Source organism: Gallus gallus, chromosome 8, assembly GCF_016699485.2.
Source record: "Gallus gallus isolate bGalGal1 chromosome 8, bGalGal1.mat.broiler.GRCg7b, whole genome shotgun sequence".
Taxonomy (NCBI): domain Eukaryota; kingdom Metazoa; phylum Chordata; class Aves; order Galliformes; family Phasianidae; genus Gallus; species Gallus gallus.
In genome coordinates, this window is record NC_052539.1 from 10,954,027 (window position 1) to 10,974,768 (window position 20,742).

The 20,742-nt window shown below is 34.4% G+C and overlaps 1 protein-coding gene across 9 annotated transcripts in view; it reads left to right on the forward strand.

Moving 5' to 3' along the window:
• The window catches only part of COL11A1 (collagen type XI alpha 1 chain), a 146,843-nt gene that overhangs the window by 17,546 nt on the left and 108,555 nt on the right, over positions 1-20,742 (forward strand). For all 9 annotated transcript variants that reach the window (XR_005861921.2, XR_005861922.2, XM_040704931.2 and 6 more), the window contains exons 3-5: positions 2,528-2,741; positions 4,777-4,939; positions 16,096-16,224. Coding sequence is in view for 7 of the 9 variants with exons in the window: in XM_040704931.2 (XP_040560865.1) it covers positions 2,528-2,741; positions 4,777-4,939; positions 16,096-16,224 (506 nt within the window). In the remaining 2 variants the exon portion in view is untranslated. The remainder of the gene's footprint in view (positions 1-2,527; positions 2,742-4,776; positions 4,940-16,095; positions 16,225-20,742) is intronic.

Here is a 20,742-nt window from a genome sequence, read left to right on the forward strand (position 1 = left end):
TCTGAAGGAAAGCTTATTTGGTGGCTTTGGCACGCTTCCTTTAGTTTCAGTAGTCTATTTAAAAGCAATTCTTTCTGGACAAATGCTATGCTGGTAGAAATGAGTTGTGATTGGCCATTGCAATATTGTTCCCAGAAGTACCATCTGTTAAGAGTTACTTAAGAGCATCTGAGTATTTAGAGGACTAAACAAGGCTGGTTGTGGACAGCAGGTAATGTGATTCCATCTTCTCTCAAATTTCTCTAAAATGAAATAATCACATTTTGGAAGAAAATAATTGTATGTTGGAGAAAGGCTTTTACTCCATTAGTTTGCTGTCACTCTTTTCATTTGACCCAAACATATTGAGGAAAATGGTTATAAGGATATAGAAAAACAATCCTGAAACATTTAATTTTCCCTCTTTGATACATCATATTGAGTTTGATTAAGTCCCTCTATAAACACAGATATGAACAAAGAAAAATACTTTTTTTTTGTCTTTCAGAGTTTCAGTCATATAGATATTAGCAAAGATAAAATGGTGAAATATTTATTATTTTCTACCAATAATGCATTCCCAGAGCAATATGGGAAACAGCTACAAACAGTTCAAGCATATCTTGCATGTTCGTTTAAATTATCACTTATCAAAGAAAAATTCACTAGAAAGATAAAATTTATATTAATTTTTAGAACATTTCAACCAAGTTATATATAGTTGACAGAGCTCACCACTTTAAAATACTATTCACTGGATGGCACTTGACAATTTACAACACCTTGATGATATCAGTATGATTATATGTGTACTTTATTAAGTACAGCTATCAGAATGTGGACTAGTCTTTCTTTAAAAGATGCAAAATTGCAAAAGATGCAAATTTCTTTAAAAGATGCATTAAACTGAAAAATTGCAGAAGCTGCACCGTGTAATAGTCACCCTTATATTCTGAGCTTTAGACTATGTATCCTTGAAGCCAAGTGCTGTGAGAAACAAAATGAGATGTCCTTTCAAATTCAACTGGATGGAAGATTAAACTGACTTTAACTCATTGATATTTTAAGAAGTTTAGAACAGCACAGGTACTTAATGCTAAATGAAAGCCTGAGACTCTGAGAGCTTGGGTTGTCTTGCACTTGTTCATGAATGATATCGTAGCATGAAGAGGTGATCTGGCAGCTACACTAATAACTGTTCATGTGATTTTTGTTTGAATGCCCCAACAAAAATTTACCTCATGTTGCTGACTTCTAAATTTCTATAGCCTTTGACAGCCTTAACTTAAGTACTCTTTCTATTGCTTTCAGTTTATGCATTACAACTTGGATGAGTTTGCTTGATTTCAATGGCTTGTTGCAACATTTGTGCGTGCAAGTCAAATAAAAAGCACTAATCACTCACAGTGTAAAAAGAAACCACCACAAAACCTTGCTTAATACAAGAAAATGTCATGCTACCTTCTACTTCAGTAAAGAACCTAGAAACAATTTTTAGGAGATGATTATAATTGCTTCCTTTTGAGTCCTGCAAAACAGATATCCTCTCCCCACCACAAGAAATCCTTCATTTTCAAAGAATACTCTTATAGATGTTTGAATGAGTTTGTCCCTTTTTCTTAGTGCTTTATGATAGTGAAAAGACAGCATGTGATAACCAAGGTTGAGTTGTGAGATACCACTTTAGCTAAACAAAATGAGTTGTAATTCATCCTATGCTTGCTTCCATCTAGCTCCTATAATTTATCAGAGAGTATAGGTTAACTTCTAGCTTCTAGGGAACTGATGACAAAAGCTGAGAGCACCAATGCATTCATCATTTAAAAATAGATCTAATAATAATCACCAGAGTACAATAGACATTGATTTCATTGACTGGAAGGCATTTACAATTACAAAGATAACTGTTGAGAATTTTGTTGTACTGATTATTTGTCAGTTATTAGATATCTTTTACGAAAGAGTGTAGAAATTACAGGAATGTACATCCAGAAATACCCAAAGATATATGTGCTTAAACTTTTACATTCATTTTCTGCTAGAAAATTATTCATTTTTTGAATTTTAAGATGAACAGTGGAGTATATATTATATTCACACAGCGTATGTGTAAGATCTGGAAATATTACATCATTGCAGTGACAATGGGAACTACTGAATGTATGTGAGTCATTTTACGTCACCTTTCTGATAAAACTCCTAAGTTTTTTTCATAGGATATAATCTGATTGAAGAGCACATGCCCAGACTAGATGTGCACATCACCTGCCTTGAGCATTTTCTCAATAGTTTTAAAAATCATGTTTTTAAGAACCCTTAAGTTGTATATGTTAAGAATTAAAGCAAGACCACAGTTACAAAAGAGAGCAAACATTTTCTTATGGCAGTTTTGTCCATATTCATTTCAGAGAATAAACAAAAACAAACAAACAACAACAACAACAACAAAAAACAACCAGGTTGTACATAGGCTCCTCTTAGAGAAAAAACATAGATGTCCATAGGGTAGTTTCGGAATTTGTAACTGTCTACTTTGTTCTGTTTACAGATGGAGATTTTCCAGAAGATTTTTCAATATTGATGACAGTAAAACCTAAAAAGGGTATCCAGTCCTTCCTTCTGTCTGTCTACAATGAACAAGGAATTCAGCAAGTAGGTGTTGAAGTTGGAAGATCCCCTGTCTTCCTCTTTGAAGACCAAAATGGAAACCCTGCCCCGGAAGACTATCCTCTTTTCAGAACAGTCAACATTGCTGATGGCAAGTAAGTGCAAAATTTTAAGATGAAAAAAATCATAGAGCACTGTATGATGGTCTTTCCAAATAGATATTGTAAATAATTAAATAAATTATCAATGATTTTCATATAGTTGGACTGTTGTGGTACAAAATTAGAGGAACTTTGCAGTGGAACACAACTCCAGCTTAAAATGGAGCATGGAGCCACAAATAAAACCAAACCATTTTTCTATTTCTATGAATCATGAGCGAGGAAATAGACATGGAAGTTAAAATTAAATAAAAGAAGACTCTTCCTGTTTTTTAGAAGACTGAAATAATAGTCTTACTTTAAGGATCATCGTCTCCATTTGGATGTGATACGAAGAGTGAAGGTAAATCGACATGAGAATGTATATTTTTTCCTGTCCTAAACCAAAACAGTGGATGAATAAGATCTTTCTGTATAAGGAAATTAGGGAAAAGTCAGCTGGAGAACTATGCCATTCTAGTACTTTTTGCATTTGTTATTGTTGCTTTTGAAGAGATGTGTATCCTTTCAAAGACTTAATATTTATTGTGCCACAGTTCAAGAAAAGCTGCCATATGCATCAGAGATGCACAGGCTGAAATTCTATTACAGCTTTTTGTTTAATAAACAGATTGGTAAATTCAACTACAATAATATGTTTGTAAATCAATAAAAACATAAAGAAAATATGTTTTAAAATGTAATTATCAATTATTATGGCTTGAGTTGCCACACAATGAAGTTATACCATGAAACCTGAACATGGCTCTCATAATTTCACCTAAAATGTTTAGAATCTAGTACAAATAAAAAAAAAAAAAAAAAAAAAAAAAGAAAAGAACTTAGTTTGGTACAATTTTCTGCAGTGGGCATATACAACTTCTAAACCAACTGGAGTCAGTCACATCCACGCAGTGAGCTATTTTTTCCACATGTTCAACTTCTGCATGCTTTCAAAAATAAATTTATGTTTTTCTTCTGATTCAGCTCTTTTAGGAAAGATCTAGGGCAACAACCTTCATCTCAAAATATATTGAAGAAGTGTAAACAGTGTAATGTGCCTGAGGATGCATGGACAGTTTGCTTTTATAATGATAATATTTAACTGTGATCCAGAGTAAACATGAGTGAATTCTGGCTCACTGATACTCTTTAGCAGTCAGATTCCATTAGCTTTGAGGTGTCCCCTTTTATATACAGCAGCTCGTTGTCTAAGTTGTCTCACTGAAACAGACAGCCTCAACATTTTTTGCATCAAAAACACTTTCTTTTTTTTTTTCATGTTAAATTATTAAGTGCCTTGTTCTTAGATACTTAAATTGTCATAGCAGGGAGACTGACTAATTAATATACTCTGTCATTCGAGTGCCATAAAGAACATAGTACAGTTGAGCAAATTATTAAAAATCTACATTCTTATATGTCTTTTAAATACATGTCAATATTCTGAACTGCTTCACTTTTTTGGTGAAGTTTTATGTAGATGGAGCTATTTTTGCAGGAACATTGGCAATCAATTCCAGTATTTGTAGCTGGAAAAGCTACTATGTTGGAACTGTTGTATATATCTTTGAAAAATATCTGCAGCTGTGGAGTGCATAAAGGCAAAAGAATGTTATAAAACTTTTGGGATCAATCATCAAGAACAGGTAGTAAAACATAGTAGCTAAGAGCTGCTCCGAGTGAGCTTTTCACATGAGAAATTTAAGTAATTTGGAAAATCAAATTAGTCTATTCTGATAAAATGTTAACAGTGCACACGCTTCTAGTTTGAGTTCACTAATATTCTCTTGGTAAAGCTTCAGGGAATTTCACCTGCTATAGGATTGTGACAGTGGGCTCTGGATCAGATTCCTTTGTATGAAGGAACCTAAGTTATACAGTGGATAGACAAAATGCAATATATTTGTGCATGTATGAAGGAAATAGAGACATTTAAAATTTTATCTGCAAATTTTTATCAGTGCACTAACTGCAGTAAACTGCTTTGATATAAATACATTGACATACTCTTCAAAACAAGAGTTAGAGTAGAATTATGTTTTGATAGGTGGCATCGAGTAGCCATTAGCGTGGAGAAGAAAAGCATTACAATGATTGTTGACTGCAACAAAAAAACGACAAAACCACTGGAGAGAAGTGGCAAACCAGTTGTAGACACTAACGGCATCACTGTCTTTGGAACAAGGATTCTGGATGAAGAAGTATTTGAGGTAAAAATCAATATTCAATTCCATTTGTTTCCTAATCTAGTTTTACGAAAATTGAGATATTTAGTTTTGAGAAAAGGATTTAATTCAGATTAGAATTGTTTTTTTAATGGGAAAAGTTGATAAAATGTTGAAACTGATTTATAGAATGTGTTAGGATAGCTAGATATGAAAAACAAGTGAAACTGAGAAGTGTCTCTATTGTTGGAAGTTACAGTGCATTTTTCTGTTCTTTAGCTTATATGGTATCTGGAGAGGGCTTGCTTTTATTGTATTCCTGCCTAATATTGAGATACCTGAGATATTTATGAGAATTTCTGGCAAAGCTGACTATCATGATAAAATTATATGATATTATTTCAGTTCTGTCTCTCTTAAGCAGTTACTGGTATTTGTGCAGGTTAACAGCATTTGAGAGATGGGTGGAAGGACCTGGAAAGTTTTCTACATACTGTGGATCTCTTATATATCGTTTATCCCACTTATTAATCTTTTCAGTAACTGGAACGTACTTTGGCAATAAGGACATATATGTTTCCATCATTTACTGGCCAAGAAATACGGGTAGGAAGGGTAAAATGCCTCTGAGGAAGTACGTGGCTGCCAATCGTGAGGCCTTTTTAGGTAGAATTCTTATGTCGACAATTATTTTTGCAGGCTAATAATGCAGCTTCTCTAAATCTGCACTATAGAGTTTCTTTTATAGAGTTTCTTTTATAATGCGCTTATGCAACTGTGAAAACTGTCAAGTGTGAATTAAAACTGAACAAGAAAATATAGATCAGTAGTTAATTTAGTTCATATACTTAACATCTGTGCTCCATAAACACCCAGAGATGAAGTCCTAGCTTTAAGCAGTGTGCATGCTTAAGGAGCTGCATATGTGTTGCAAAAGAAATTGTGAATTTTAAGTGCAACATTATGGCACTGTTTCCTTCAGACATCCTATGACATATGACAAAACATGAGTATTCTGACTGGGAGAATTTCTGGGATGACTTAATGGATCAATCATTATGGTACACATCTTGTATTCATAGCCTAATTTATCTGGAGTCAATAGTGAAGTATGCACATCACTTTCCTTTTAAGATTAATTCCACAGCTGGCTTGTCTGGTGTAGAACAAGCACTTCTCATCTCCAGGTGGGAGAAGGACGTGCAATTTTCATTTGTATTTCCTTCTTAGATCAGAAGCCACGTGTCACAACATAAATGTTTGGCTATAAATTATGAAAATATGTGCAACATACAGAAGAAACTAAAGCAGCAGGCCCTGGCTTGTTAGGACAAAGTAAGGTTGGATGAAGACACGCTTAACAGATTTAAATTGGCATTTAAAAATCAGAACTAGAAGATTAGTTGAAGAAATCCCAAAAGTAACTGCTATATTTTTTCTTGAATTAAAACTTATGTGTAGTCAACTTGCAATAATCTGTGACAGTGACTTAAATAAAAATACTTTTCTTCAAGTTTTTTTTTTTGGTCTGAGATTTTATGTGATCAAGAATAATAAAGGAAGCTAATGATCCTCCAAAATTTTTACTTGTAGTCTCCTATACTGACTTAAAATGTCAGTCCATCCATTCCATCTAAGACCCACTAAGAAATAAACTGGCTTTGGACTCACACCATAAATAGTGCTGCTTTCTGTAATGCTAGTTTACCAGCTGAATCTCAGTATTCAGTACTGAGAGCAGCAACATGCCTACCATTTGCAATGTCACTGTAGATTTCCATACTCCTTCCTTGTTACGTTTCCTTACATACTTGATTGCACCCCTTTTCTCAGATAAACCATTTATATTCTTCTTGTAGATGCTTACTTGTTTCTTACTTAAAATAGCAGGTTACAGTTATTTGTTTTGAGATATTTTACTGCAGAGACAGGATGAGCATATTTATACATATGTTCACAGTTACATGAATCTTTAGCTAGAAAAGTATGTGTTGGAAATATGCTCTTAAAACATCTCTCAGTATTAAAACAAAATACTATGTCATATACAATTTTACTGATACATGTTCTTCAACTGTTGGCAAAGCAGAATATAATCTAGTTCTTTCTGAGTTCGTCATGTTTTTTCTACTCCCTAAACAGATAGCATTCCTTTGTTTCATCAACATGACTTTATCCACCCTTTAGCTACTTCTGCTAAGTTTCTGAAGTTCTCTCTCCTGGAATCTGTTTCCTTCTTGAGTCTCCTCATTGCATCTTAAGTGCTCTATTTAGCTCATTCATAATAACAATAGCAGCACAGTATGATGTCTAGTCATTCTGTGGACCTGCTTGGTGGTATTTCTGTGTTGTGAACCCTGCTGTATCTGGAAGCCAGATCAGACACTGAATAAACATGAAAAAAGTTACGTGTCTCATCCTATATGAGGGAAATTATAAAAATTCGTTTATTCAGCAACGACATTAGATTAATGACTTAAAACTGTATAGGACAGACATTCCATATGGCATTTGATTAGCTTAAGTTCAGCAACTACATAAAAAGAAATATTTAAGCATACAGTCACCTGCTTTCTTTTTTTTATATATATATTTATATTTATACTTTTATATATAAAGCACCTATCACCTGATTGATAAACATTCTTTGGAACCATTCTGATGGCAGAGGTAAGAACAGGAGTCAGCATATCTTAGCTAGTAATGTTTCAGGTTTTTTTTTGTTTGTTTGTTTTTGGGTTTGTTTTTGTTTATGTTTGGTCATACCAAGGATTTCATCACAGGAACTGTAGAATACCCTTCAGTTTCTTAAAATTCAATGGAAATTCAAAATGTTTAAATAATGAACCTGTAAATAAATAATGTAATCTTAGACTTCAGTGACCTACTAGTGTAAGATGCAAGGAAGGGTTTCTTCTGTTCCTGAACCCGTTCATACTGCATTGTATAACTGCAGGAAGAAGTAGTTACATCATTAAGGGAATTCACTCCCTTTGTGACAGCACTCCAGTGCTGTCAGAATCAGTACTGTAACCAATTACATGCATCATACATTCCTGTTTCCTTAGAGAGTATATATAAATTGCTCTGAATCCTTGAATACGTGCATGAGTCAGAAGTTAATATTACTAAATATTAGCAAATACAGTCAAATTCTGGGTAATTTGATTGTAATTTTGGGAAAAATAATTACATCTTCCAGGGGAGGCTGGAAGAAATTGATCAGATGTTGGTACATGGCACCTAGTAAAATAATTTAATAATTTTTAACTGTGTCCACTGAAGTATGTTTATGGCTTAAATAGTTGATAAAAAGCAGGGATCTTTTATTCTTTGCCAGTTTAAAGGATTTGTCACTCCTCATTTAGCACTGTTGGTGCGAACAATACAACAAGTGTTTTATAATAAGTCGCTAACTGACACAGTCATTATGCAGATGTTTCCCTAAAGGGACTTTCTCCTTCAAAACTCCCCAGGTGTCAGACTGATACAGTGATTATTTAAGTATCATACCGTAAATGAGTATAACAAAATAAAACCTGATGTATATAAAACTCTGATTTAAAAGTAATGAAAGTTTTAACTACACACAGTCTACAGGACTAAATCCTTGTTGTAATCCTAATCAATAAAGGGTGTTGATTTTGATGCTAGGCATTCACCTGATTTCATAGAAAACACATATTCATATATATCTGTACAGCATAAGAGTCCTTTCACAAACTGAGTAGGCATTTGAAGGCACAGTGATAATATCTTGACACCAAAGTGATTTCACTTACAGGCCCTTTCAGATCAGCAACCATCCTTTGCATGTTTCTAAGAATGGCAAGTCCATTCCACACAGGAGCAGAAAGACCATTCATCAGTGTACATGTTCTGTGCAGAAGGCAGTAGTAGCAGAAAGAGTAGAGTTTTAACTAGCTGACCAAACTTGCTGTACAGCTCAAGTAGAATGGAGAAGCCAGCCCAGAATAAAACTTCCCCAAAGGCATAAAAAAATGAATCATCAGTCTCCTGTTTTATACTAGCCTGCTGGGCTGCTCTTCCAGCTAGTGTAGACATAGCCAAAGTAATTCTCGTGTTGCATCACTGTTAATAATTGCAAGTAACCAACTAAATGCTTATTGTCAGTCAGACAGAAAAATAATTTTCAACATATGTGAATCAAAAAATGCAATCACTTCCTGACAAAATTATTTATAAGAATACTTCTAGCTATCAACACCAGACAACTGGCCAACTTTCTATGTTGGGACAAAAAGAAGTAATAGCAAAAAAACAGAGCAACAGGTTTTTCCATTTCAGGGGCATCTAATAATAATTTAAAAAGCCTTTTCCCCCAAAACTTATTATTTAGCTTATTTGTTTTTGCTTTTTTTTTTTTTTGTCTTTTTTTTTCCTGAAAGAATGGTGATTTGGTGATTTTTTTTTAAATAGTTTTTCCAATCTTACACATGAGGAAGAAAAGCAGTTTTATTTTCCTTATTTCTGAAAGCAGATTTGAGGGAGTTCAAGTTCATTTTCAAGATGTCTCCAAGAAGCAAAGAAATTGTCATTTAATTAAACTGTTTGTAATTAGCTTTAACATTAAAAAGTTGGGTTCAAAAAGTGAACAGCTGTAAGTAAGGTTTTGAAAATAAGTGGCAACTTAAAAGATTAGCAGAGCTTTCATCCAGAAGATAGGATGTCCTTTTCAGATCTTTAGACACATTTTTTAATTTTCCTTTTGAGAGAGAATATCTGTATAGCATTAAGCAATGGTCTCATATTGTGCATGTTATGTATGCATGCTGTATATACAGGTATAGTAACAAGATACAATCTCAGCCAAGAATTGCAGTGGGCTTTGATCTGTGAACATCCATGTTTTGAAGGTTAAAAATTATGATTGAACGTATCAACCCTTTTCTAAACTAAGCTGAACATATACTACTGTAACCATAGGCTTTCTAAGAATCAGGACGACATTGATTTCTGTGGAAACTTTGACCAGTACAGAATTCTTCTTTCACAGTGTATTGCTTTTACAGTGCTGCAGCCTGGCAGGCTCTCAGTGTCTTTCTCTAGCTATATCGTGAAATGGGCCTGGATTATGGAATATTCTATGAAGGGCCCCTGGAATTCTTCAATCTTTCAAATCTTTGCAGGAAGGTTAAATGAATTCTGCAGCAGACTTTCTAACTTCAGTAGTAATAATATCCAGGCTGTCTAGACTTTTGTTCTTTTTAGTCTATAGCTGAACTGTCACTTAACTAATTAAAGGAAGTTGTCATATACACACAGGTTAGGGTTTCTATTCACTTACTGGAGAGTCCACCCTGGAATTCCTAGGTTTTAGCCATTATATGAAAATGAAAAATATTGATGATGTTCTCCTGAGCCTATCATTGCTTTTGTTATGTACTTATCTCCATTTACATAGCCATATTTAAAAGTTAATTATCTATATAAGCATATGTTTTCCCCAGAATATTACTCTGAAGTATTGTGCTTCGCTAATAAGTGATAAGTCTTCCTGATATTTTAATATCTAAATTAGACACTGAAGGAATTCCTTCATTACATACTTCTCATAATGAAATAATCCTAGAGAGCCCATTATTTTACAGTAAGAAACTGCAGCCTGAGTTCTCAGCCACATTGTTATGTAGAATGCTACTTGTACAACCACAAAGTGGACTAGCTTTTAAAACTTATTTAAAAAAAAAGTTTTCAATCATTTGTGAAGTTTACCCCTGTAGACCAAACAGGGAAGGTCCCGTAGAGCTTCCTAAGAGGTATGTACCTGATGTTCCTTGGAAAAAGTTCACTTTCACTTTGCAGAGTTATCTTAAGCTTCTTGAGAAAGAGATATGACAGACATCTGTCCATACAACTGAACTGTCTGAGGTTCTTTTAGAACTAGGGAACAAGACTGCAAAAATTTAAATACTGGGGGAGAAAAATTCACTAGTTTTAGCTTTACTTTCTTCATATAGCATGATTGTCTTTACAGTCTTGTTAAAAAAGACAAATGTATGAATTTTTACAATGCTGGTAGGATTGGAGATTTTTTTAACAAAAGGTGAAAGATAGTTGACAAATGGATTACCTTATGGTTGTACTTCTGTAATGTACCATGTTTAGCAAGCACAAGTAATATCACTTAGTTTAAAGGAAAGAATTTGCCTCAATGTTTCAATAAGACATATAATATTTAAGATTTTTTATAAGATTTTGACATAATTAAGACAGTAAGGAACCATAAACACTTTTTGCTCATAATGATATAATGATTTATTCCTTACATCTGGGGCCCTCAACAATTTAGTATTGAGAAAAATCAGACACTGTAACAAATACAATGTTTTCCTTATTCTGCTATTTCTGTGGAATCTAATAGAAGTTCTGAAAAGTTAGAATCAGATGTAGAGATTACTATCCTGAGGCTAACTAAAGCAAAAACTACATCAAGAGAAATTTAGCCCTTCAAACTGGGAAGAGAACTTGGCAGTCAATTGCTTTCCTACAAACCGTGTCTCCATTTCATTTTGCACTAGACAACTTGGTATATTTTGTGTTTTGAAGTTTGAAGAGACTATGGATTATATTATTCAGTGAGATGTGCTTTTTCAACCACATCTAGATACACAAACCTTATTCTGCGGTGTCAGTGTAGAGTGCCAGAGATTCACAGAGGAATTTTCAGCAACTGAATTAATCACACACTTCTTATTCTAAGCTAAGCTGTTCCTTATCATAGGAAAACAAATCTGAATAAATGTCCCACTGTTCCAATAGGCAGACATTCAACTAATTTGAGCATATTCTCCCATCTTTGTAGCTCTGTAGTCTTGTTCTTCACAATTGCTTTGGCATGCTACAAAGACACGCTAAAAAAGCAAACATTTCCTGACATCTAATTAACTCCCCTTAACAGTCTAGGAGTATTTTGCAGAGTAGCAACAGTCCCCTTTAGAGTAATACCACAGAAGTAATCCTTCTGTATCATGTTTGCATGCTAGGCATAACTGATGGGCAAGTTATTTTATGATTCTCTGGCAGCTTATTTCATATAACCATGAGGCTGATTCAGAAGCCTGTGATTTTAGTTATGTGCACATTCCCAAAGCAGGGGAGCTGAAACATTTGTAGACTTTAACTATTTCTTTTCCATATCTTGATGGACTACTCAATTATACACTGAGTTGTACTGTTTTTATTCAAATGGACACTTAAGTATTTATGATCTAAACAAAATGTCTTCAATTTGACCCATTTTAGTTACAAGAGGTGCTTGCATACTTACTACTAGGTATGCTTAAATATGTTGCTAAATGTTCTCCTTTACCTATGGGCAATTACAACAGAGATCTCAGCTTTTTCACGTCCATTATGCGAGTAATATCTGATAAACAGTGCTTAAAATACATCAATTATTTTCCAGGATAAAAAAAAGCATTATAAATGTTATAAGGCAGCACATATTGAGAGCTAAATAGGCTACTGGTACTTTTCTGGACAAATAGAATTATGCACACTGTTACAAATAGTAACATGGAAAAGTTGCTGTGTGTAATTTTCTGATACCTTGACACAAGTTGTCTACCTCTGCCTTCTACTACCATCTGCTTATCACTGACATCAAAATGTGGTGGAAGTTCAGATAGTACCTCAATTCCCATTGTGCACAGTAAGTGCAGTTTATGCATCTTATGCTCACACAAGTTATTCACAAGAGAATCAGTGACTAGTGTATTTGGAAATTAGCTTCCTTTGCTTATTTCAATATATTTTGATTGGATTTGTTAAAACTTGGTGAAAAATACAAAGCAATTTGAAAGTCGTCTCACTATAGCATTTGACATCTCACTGTTAGTTTAATTTATTTTTTTTATAAAATAGATCATAATAGATTGTTTCTGCTGATAGAGTTTTGATTTACTCATCTGGGATCACTGAAAAGGATTTTTTTTTTTTTTTTTCCAGTGTACATATGCTTTCAGCCTGTGTGTCATTACGTGACACATGTTAGAAGCTGGGGAGCTTTCCTCTTCTGGAAAGGCCCATGATGAGGGAGTGTAGGAAACTGATTGAGCAGTCTTATCCAGCAAAGGTTGTCAGTACAGTTTTGTAGGAAAGGAAATGGAACTAATCTATAGAGACAGCTACCTTTTGTGCCTTTTTTTTTTTTTTTTTAAATGTTAATCACTTTTCAGAGTACTGTTAGTTGCTTTAAGGATGCTCAGATGTAATTTATTCTCTCATGTCTTTTCCCATCTGTTTTCCCCCCTCTTACTCTCATAGTTCATGTGAGATTTCCTTTCGTCCTGCAAGTTTTATATAGGAATAACATTATGCCTATGTGCATATATGTTTAGATACCTCAACAGGTTAACTATCAGAATTGCTATTAACCCGTATTTCCATTTATACATATTTTCATTTAAAGTTCTTGGACCTGTGCAGATAGATCGTTAACTGCCCAAAATTCATGAGTCCAGGCCTTAGAGTATAGCCAGATTAAGTATTTGTGGATTCTTCACAAACAACTATAACACTCCATCTTGGAGTCAAAATTTCAAAAGGTTAAATCAAAGAACACACTTTTGAAGCTTGAAATAATTCTGAAATAATTCTGTGAAAAATTCTCAATGAGAAAGTGTGTATATTTGTCAAAAAAAAAAAATGGTGTGACTACATCATGACTAAGTCACAATCAGCAATAATTTGTCAAATTTTGTGTGCTGAAATGTTTCCCTCAATCTGAAATGAAAGTTTTGTTGACTTGTGGAAAAAACATTGTCAGTACATCACATAAATACTGAAAGAAGGTATTTAATTAGCAAAGACAAGAAAACGAAGACAAAAGAGTACTATAAGAAAAACAGTATTTTTGTATGAGATGTTGAAGGAAAAAGAGGAAAAAAAAAAAATCAACATTTGAGATGCCAAATGGAAAATAAATTAGCTTCTCTGTAACCTTATGACACATGAATGGCCAGTAGCATTTTGCGTTTATTGTGCAAGACTTCTGAGAGCCTCCCTCTACATGAACCCATGACAAGTAGACAGGCAGGGCTGAGAAGTACAGTCAATGGATTGGGAACAGCTTTAAGCAATTAGTGACATCTATGCCAAGTGGTAACAGCATGCTGAGTGCTTCTTGCAAACACAACATCCAACAAGAACAAGTGCCAAATACCATGGCATTCAAGGTGAGCACAAAGCAAGCTTCCAGCAGAATACTAGCCATCTTCCCCCAGCTGGATTCTCTAAGTTAATTGTAATAAAAAGACAGCAGTTTCAAGAGCAGTTCTTACACTACTTACATTGGCACACTGTGTACTCTTTATTGATCTATGTGGACAACAGAGAAAGCCATGTATGAGCACACGTGAGCATACAGCAAGAAAACGATCTGAACTCAGCAGAGGACAGGAGCTCTTAGCAACTTACTCTGATTCTTGTTCAAGGATTTACCTCTTTTGTCTTTCAGTTGCTATTTTTTTCTAACTTAGTCCTGTACTTTTCTTAGCTTTAATTTGGCTACTGAAAGAGAAAGAGAAGAGCACTTTGGAAACACACTGTGATGGAGAAAGGGAATGCATAACCAAAACTGACACTGACTGTACAAAACTATTTGAAGCACCCAGTTGTACCCCTGAAGTAGTTGTGTATATAATCAACTGGGTAATTTCTCTGGAAGTACAGCAGGGTATGTAGGTCAGTGTCCAAATAAGGAAGCATCAGTTAGCAGAGGAAAAGAACATAGCAGGGACAGTTCAAAACCACTGATGGGGACAGACTACTGCACTGTAGCATTTCTAGAAGCTTAAAAAGGAAGTACATTCCAGCTCTAAATTAATTTGAGATACAAATAAGTCTGTAAAGTAAAAGAAGTTGAGACTAATGTAACAATCAGATTTGTAATCTATAGCCACTATATGCTAAGCAATTTAAATATTTCATATTCCATGTTAAATATGTTGGTAAATTATTTTAGAACTAGGAAAAGAGGAGAGAGGATTTTGATTATTTCAGTTAGTGGGTTTTTTTGTTGTTGTTGTTTTGTTTTTTGCTAGTTTCTGTAATTTCTTTTTTGGAAAAGGAGTGTTTGGATTTGGTACTATTCTTTACTATCTGAAACTATTATCCAAGTTTTATTATTTGCTAAAGGCTGCTATTCTGAAATGTTTCAAACAATTTTGGAAATGCTGAGGTGATCATGAATTTTCCTAGTTCTACATTTCCACCAGTTGGAATTTCTCTGCTTGAAAGAACTCTGCATGCAGAGGTATACCAACAAAGTTATTCCTTTACCCTCTTACTGGTAAAACCAAAATAAAATAACCTTAGAGATATATAAAAGGATAAAAATCCCCCCTTCCTTATGTAGAAATTCAGTGGGCAATTGAAATTAATAGGTTTTGACCTAGAACGTGCCAATTTTCAACAACCTTGTTTTTACGACAGCATAAGAACCTCCTGAATGAGGAAACTTATAGCAGAAATGTTGGCAGGAATTTGCCAAACACTGTTTAAATGGTAGTGTTGTTAAGAAACACACTGAATATCAGCCAGCTTTCTGTAGAAAATGATAAACATACATGATCACTGTAGGGGATCTCAAAGACATTTTTATTATCCAGAATAGCACGTCTCTAGTGCAATGTTGTTTTTATACATGATACATAAAGTTTGTTTCAATATATTCTATAGTATTAATTCACACAGTGTTTGTCTATTTGCTTTTTATTCCAAGAACTATTTCTCTTGTGAAACCTATTTCATTGTTTTCCTTCTTTTTGAGAGTTCAGATGTGATGCAAACTCTCACAATTGTACAGTTGATCACTTGCATGCTGAGCTGCATGCTGGTAGTAGGAAGTGCCCTGAATTAAATCTTAGGAATTTAGACCGGTTCCCAGTGAAAAAGTAAACAAACAGCATGAAAATGACAGAGCAGGAGTTATACCTTCCCACCCTCTCCTTTCCAAGGCAGACAGCGTGTTCAGCCAAAATTTTACACCTAACTATTTGTCTGGTGAACAATAGTTAGAAAAGTAGCAGAAATTAAGTAGATATGTTACATTTACATAATGTGATAACATGCAATATCTAATTCTGTGCGTAGTTTTGTTTTCTAAATGAAAACTTATGATGAACAGTAGACAACATTTGTTTTTTGTTATTTAATCTACGTATGCTTTCCTACAGGGTGAGATCCAACAGTTGTTGATTATAGCTGACCCTAGAGCTGCATATGACTATTGCGAACATTATAGTCCAGACTGTGATTCCCCAGTGCCTAATGCTGCTCAGGCTCAAGATCCTCAAGTTGATGAGGTGAGTAATCAGTCATGTATAAAAAGATTTATTGCACATTAGTGGTTGTGCTGAATACAAGTTACCAAGGGAGCATTTAATTACAGCTAAATGGCATACTTTGTTCTAGACATGAGGAATAAAGATCGCAGGAGAGCATTAGTTTTTTCTATGCAATCATTTATATCAAGTACTTGAAGGCAACTATCACACTGATATTTGAATTATCAGTATTCTCAACTGCATTAAACTAATTCTTTAAAATAAGATAGCAATGTGTGCTTAGTCGTACCTACTTTTTCCTCCTGTGTATATTTATGATTTCAGTGATGCTGAGTACCTTCAAATGCCATGTTTAAAAAGATACGGGAGATCCGAGCATGTTGGAGTTATGAAATTCTTCTGCTAGAAATGTCATATTCTAATAAGCTGTTGCCACAAAATTATTTTAGCCAGATCCACTGGTATCAGGTAATAAAATCAACAGGAATAAAATTGATGTTGGTTTTTTCCCCAGAAATATGAAAATTGTTCAAAACCATTTGTCACTGTAGACAGTTCTCACAGCTGTAAGTTAATCAGTTCACTAATGGCAAGACAGTCTCTCAGATTAGACCTCTGGAGGTCAGCAGCTGTGTGCATTGTCATACATGTTCCAAATACTTGTAATAAAGTTGTTCTCATACTTTCACTATGAAGTGGAAATCTTTTGTAAAAGGTGGTTTGTCTTAATTGAACTTGGCTCTGAACAGTTAGTATGCACTCAGCTAATGGTGTTTGATCTGACTAGTTATTGTTGCTGACTGCTCAAAAAGATAGCATTAAAAACTTGTTGAATTGTTCTCAGACACATGCTTTGAGCCAATTTTGGAACAGAAATTTTCCTTAATGCATGATAACTTTATTTACTGTTACTACTTATTCTATCTGACTAAAAATTATGTCATGAAGTACACGGGTGGGTGGGTGAAAGAACTTGGTTTAAAGGGGCTCTGCAATGATAGATAATAGTAGATATAGCTGCTTTAAACTAGTTTTGGATCAACCAAGAAAGGGAGAGGTCACAATCCAGTAATAAAGAAGAAATCACTTACCCCTTTCTAAGGATCACAGCTTGCTGAACACTCCAAAGAAGATTATCTCTGAGTAGAGGTGCTTCCCCTGCAGCTGCCAGCCCTTAAATGAGGTTAGGGAGGGATGGACCCTTCCAGTTACGCAGGTTATTTGCTTCCACCTGTGCTCCCTGGTCTGGCTGCACCCTTTCATCAGGTGCTCAGTGACTGGTTCAGGCCCTGACCTAACAGTTCCTATACAGGCTCCCACATCCATTGCATCTCAGTTCCAGTTCAACATGTTTGAATTTAATTACGTGCTCACACAGGCATGACAGTTACATGGCAGTACATGAAGTCTGTTCTGTTTATGAGCCCCATGTAGAACTGTCTGTCTGTTTAGTTATACAGATCTCCATGTGCTATGTTCCAGATCAGATCAGGCTAAAATCATATTGATGATATTTTATGGAACGAAAACCAAAGCTAGCATTTTTATTATTATATTTTTTTATTTTAGTGTCATCATTTAATTTCAAATAATATGACATTTCTTCTGCAGAACTTCCCTGATACTTGCTTCTGTATGTCTTGGGACTATTTCTTTTTCTATTTTCTTTGTAAAGACCTGAAAGGTTTGAATAAGCTAGGATTTTTTGGGGGGAAAGGTTGTTTAAATCCCTTAGTCAACAGAGTCAACAAGGGAGCAAAGTATCTAAATACATACAACATATTAATTAAAAGGAAAACATTTGCCTCCAAACTCACGTCAACTCAAGCAGAAATGAAAGTGTCTTGGATTACAAATACTTGTTTGCGTTGGCCACCATTGACAGCAATTATTGTCCCTACTCATCAGTGTAATGCACGCAGACAAGTCTTGCTGTTCACAGAATCAGTTGGGATCAGACTTTAGATTCAGAGTATATTCTTTGGATAAATTAGGAGTGAATAATTGGGCTCAACTACTAGCAATGACTAGAGGAGAATTGTTAGACTGTATTCTAGTTTTTTTTCTGAAGAACGTAGGCTATGAATAAAATACCCCAGGGTCTACCTTCTCTCCATAGTGGATGATCAGCTAAATTTCCTTCTGCAAAGTATTATCCTATACGATATAAACATTGTTTAACATCAGTTGAGGGAGAACACTTATTTAAAGATCAAAAGAAAAATAAGGTTTTATAATTATAATAAGGCTATGTGTGTTCACGTATGTAGTCCTATGTTCATCATATAGAATGCCCAGTTACATTCTTCACATCTATTGAAAACATTCAGTGAGCACCAAACAGAGAAAAGGAACCATAGCATCAAACAAATGACAGTGTTCTCCGTGAGCATTTTGAGTGAGATATCATTTATAACAGGCACACCAGCATGCAGGCTACATGCATTGCTGGACAGTTAGTAACATGGACCCACATGACCATACACTTTTAAGATTATGTTATTTAAGCAATATTTTTTGAGTCAATTGCGTGTAGCTTGAGCACGGACAAAGGAATGCTGTGGAGAGGAGGGCAGTGTAGCCTTAAATCCTTCTACCACATTCTAAATCCATCTACCACACACAGTCAGATTGAAACTCGTATATTACACATTGCATGTGCTTGTGCCATGCAGTGGCACAGTGATTACCAGTAACGATATTTCAACCTACTAAATGTGTATATGTGTCTGTGAAGACAGGCATTTTTTTTTTTCTATTGAGCAGATATGCAAGTTTTATTATTTAACACAAGCCCTAGTTTAATAATTATTTCATAGAATAATTCAGTAAGTTAGCACATTCTCTGCAGAAAAAATATCCAGAATACTCATGGTGTGCTGACAAATTTTGTAATTTTCAACACTTCAAAAAAGCTCAATAAAAGCATGAAGTGATTAAAAACATTACAAGTTAATTTTGTGATATGTATTTCATAGTTTTTCTGCTATTCTGACAACATATAGCCAATCTCAGAACAGGTTTCAAGATTTCTGAAAAAAATCAATTTTTTATATATTTGCAGTGCCATTTTCAGTCACAATACATTCAATTTGTCAAATTTAAAGTATAGAGTTGGAATCAGACATTCAGCTCAAAGAAAAAAGCTGATCATCTCCCTTTACTAGACTTTTATAAGACCTATCTCACCAGAGAAAAAAATATCTGTTGCTTTACAATCACACTTTATTGATGTCATTGCTTTTTTTGGCATAACATACATTTTTGAACAACTGTTTTCAAGGATGAAGTACAGGAAGAATAGAATTTCATTAAAAAAATCTGATGAACGCCTTGAGATCTCATTAAGAATTTTAACTACTTCCATCAAAGGAGACACTGTTGCATTAGTTTCAAGAAAACATACACAGTGGTCAAATATCCTACTAGTTAATTGCTTAATTGCTTTTCTTGCTCTTTTTTTTTTTTTTTGGTTGTTGTTTTTTCTTTTGTTTAATAAAAAATAGTTTTTAAAAATTGTTACTTATATACATCAACTATATCATATACTTTATATGCTGCCCAAGACAGTTCCACTTCACTCAGTGCAGCTCAGGCAAGCCAAAACTTGGATACCCATGATCTATAGCCTAATGCAACAGCCACTGAAGTTAGCAAACATCTTGCTATTAAATTCAACAGCCATTGCAAGAATGTTCTTGGAGTTAGTGTTTTTTAAATTCATTTTTCTAAGGCCTATTTTTGCCCTTACAGAGAGAGTTCTTGGAAGCACTGAAGGAGCAAAATAAATAAATAAAATATTTTAATTTGTAATGTAACATTTTAAAATTAATTAAAATAATATTAAAGAGCTATATGTTTGCTTCCATTTATTGATCTGAGTGGCAGTTGAATCACCTTACTTTCTGAATTGAAGACGATTGTCTTGTGGTGTCCATGAGTTTATAACATAATTTTGTATGAGCATTTACAGTCAACTAATCTTTTTAACATAATAATTGTCTGAAGTAATCACATTAAAAATACTACCAATGTGATGACAGTGAAATAGATTAACTGACAGAATGAATTGCCTAGAATAACAGAATTGTATCCTAAGGAATAAGAAAGTGACTTGTTAAAGCAGGATACTTCATTATCTTTTGATAAAGAGCCTGTATTAAGAAATGAAGCAAGTACTATAAAAACATTACAGAATATATCAATACTGATTATTCTAGAGTCACAGAATTGTAGGGGTTGGAAAGGACCTCCAGAGATCATTGAGTTTAACTCCCCTGCAAACGACACTCCCTACATCAGGCTGCACAGGTAGGCATCCAGGAGGGTCTTGAATATCTCCAGAGGAGACTCCACAACCTCTCTGGGCAGCCCATTCCAGTGCTCCGTCATTCTCATCATGAAGAACTTCTTTCACATATTGGTGAGGAACTTATTATGTTCCAGTTAATGGCCTTTTCCCCTCATACTGTCCCCACAGACCTCTGAAAGGAGATGGGCCATATCCTTTTGTTTATAAATATTAATAAGGTTCCC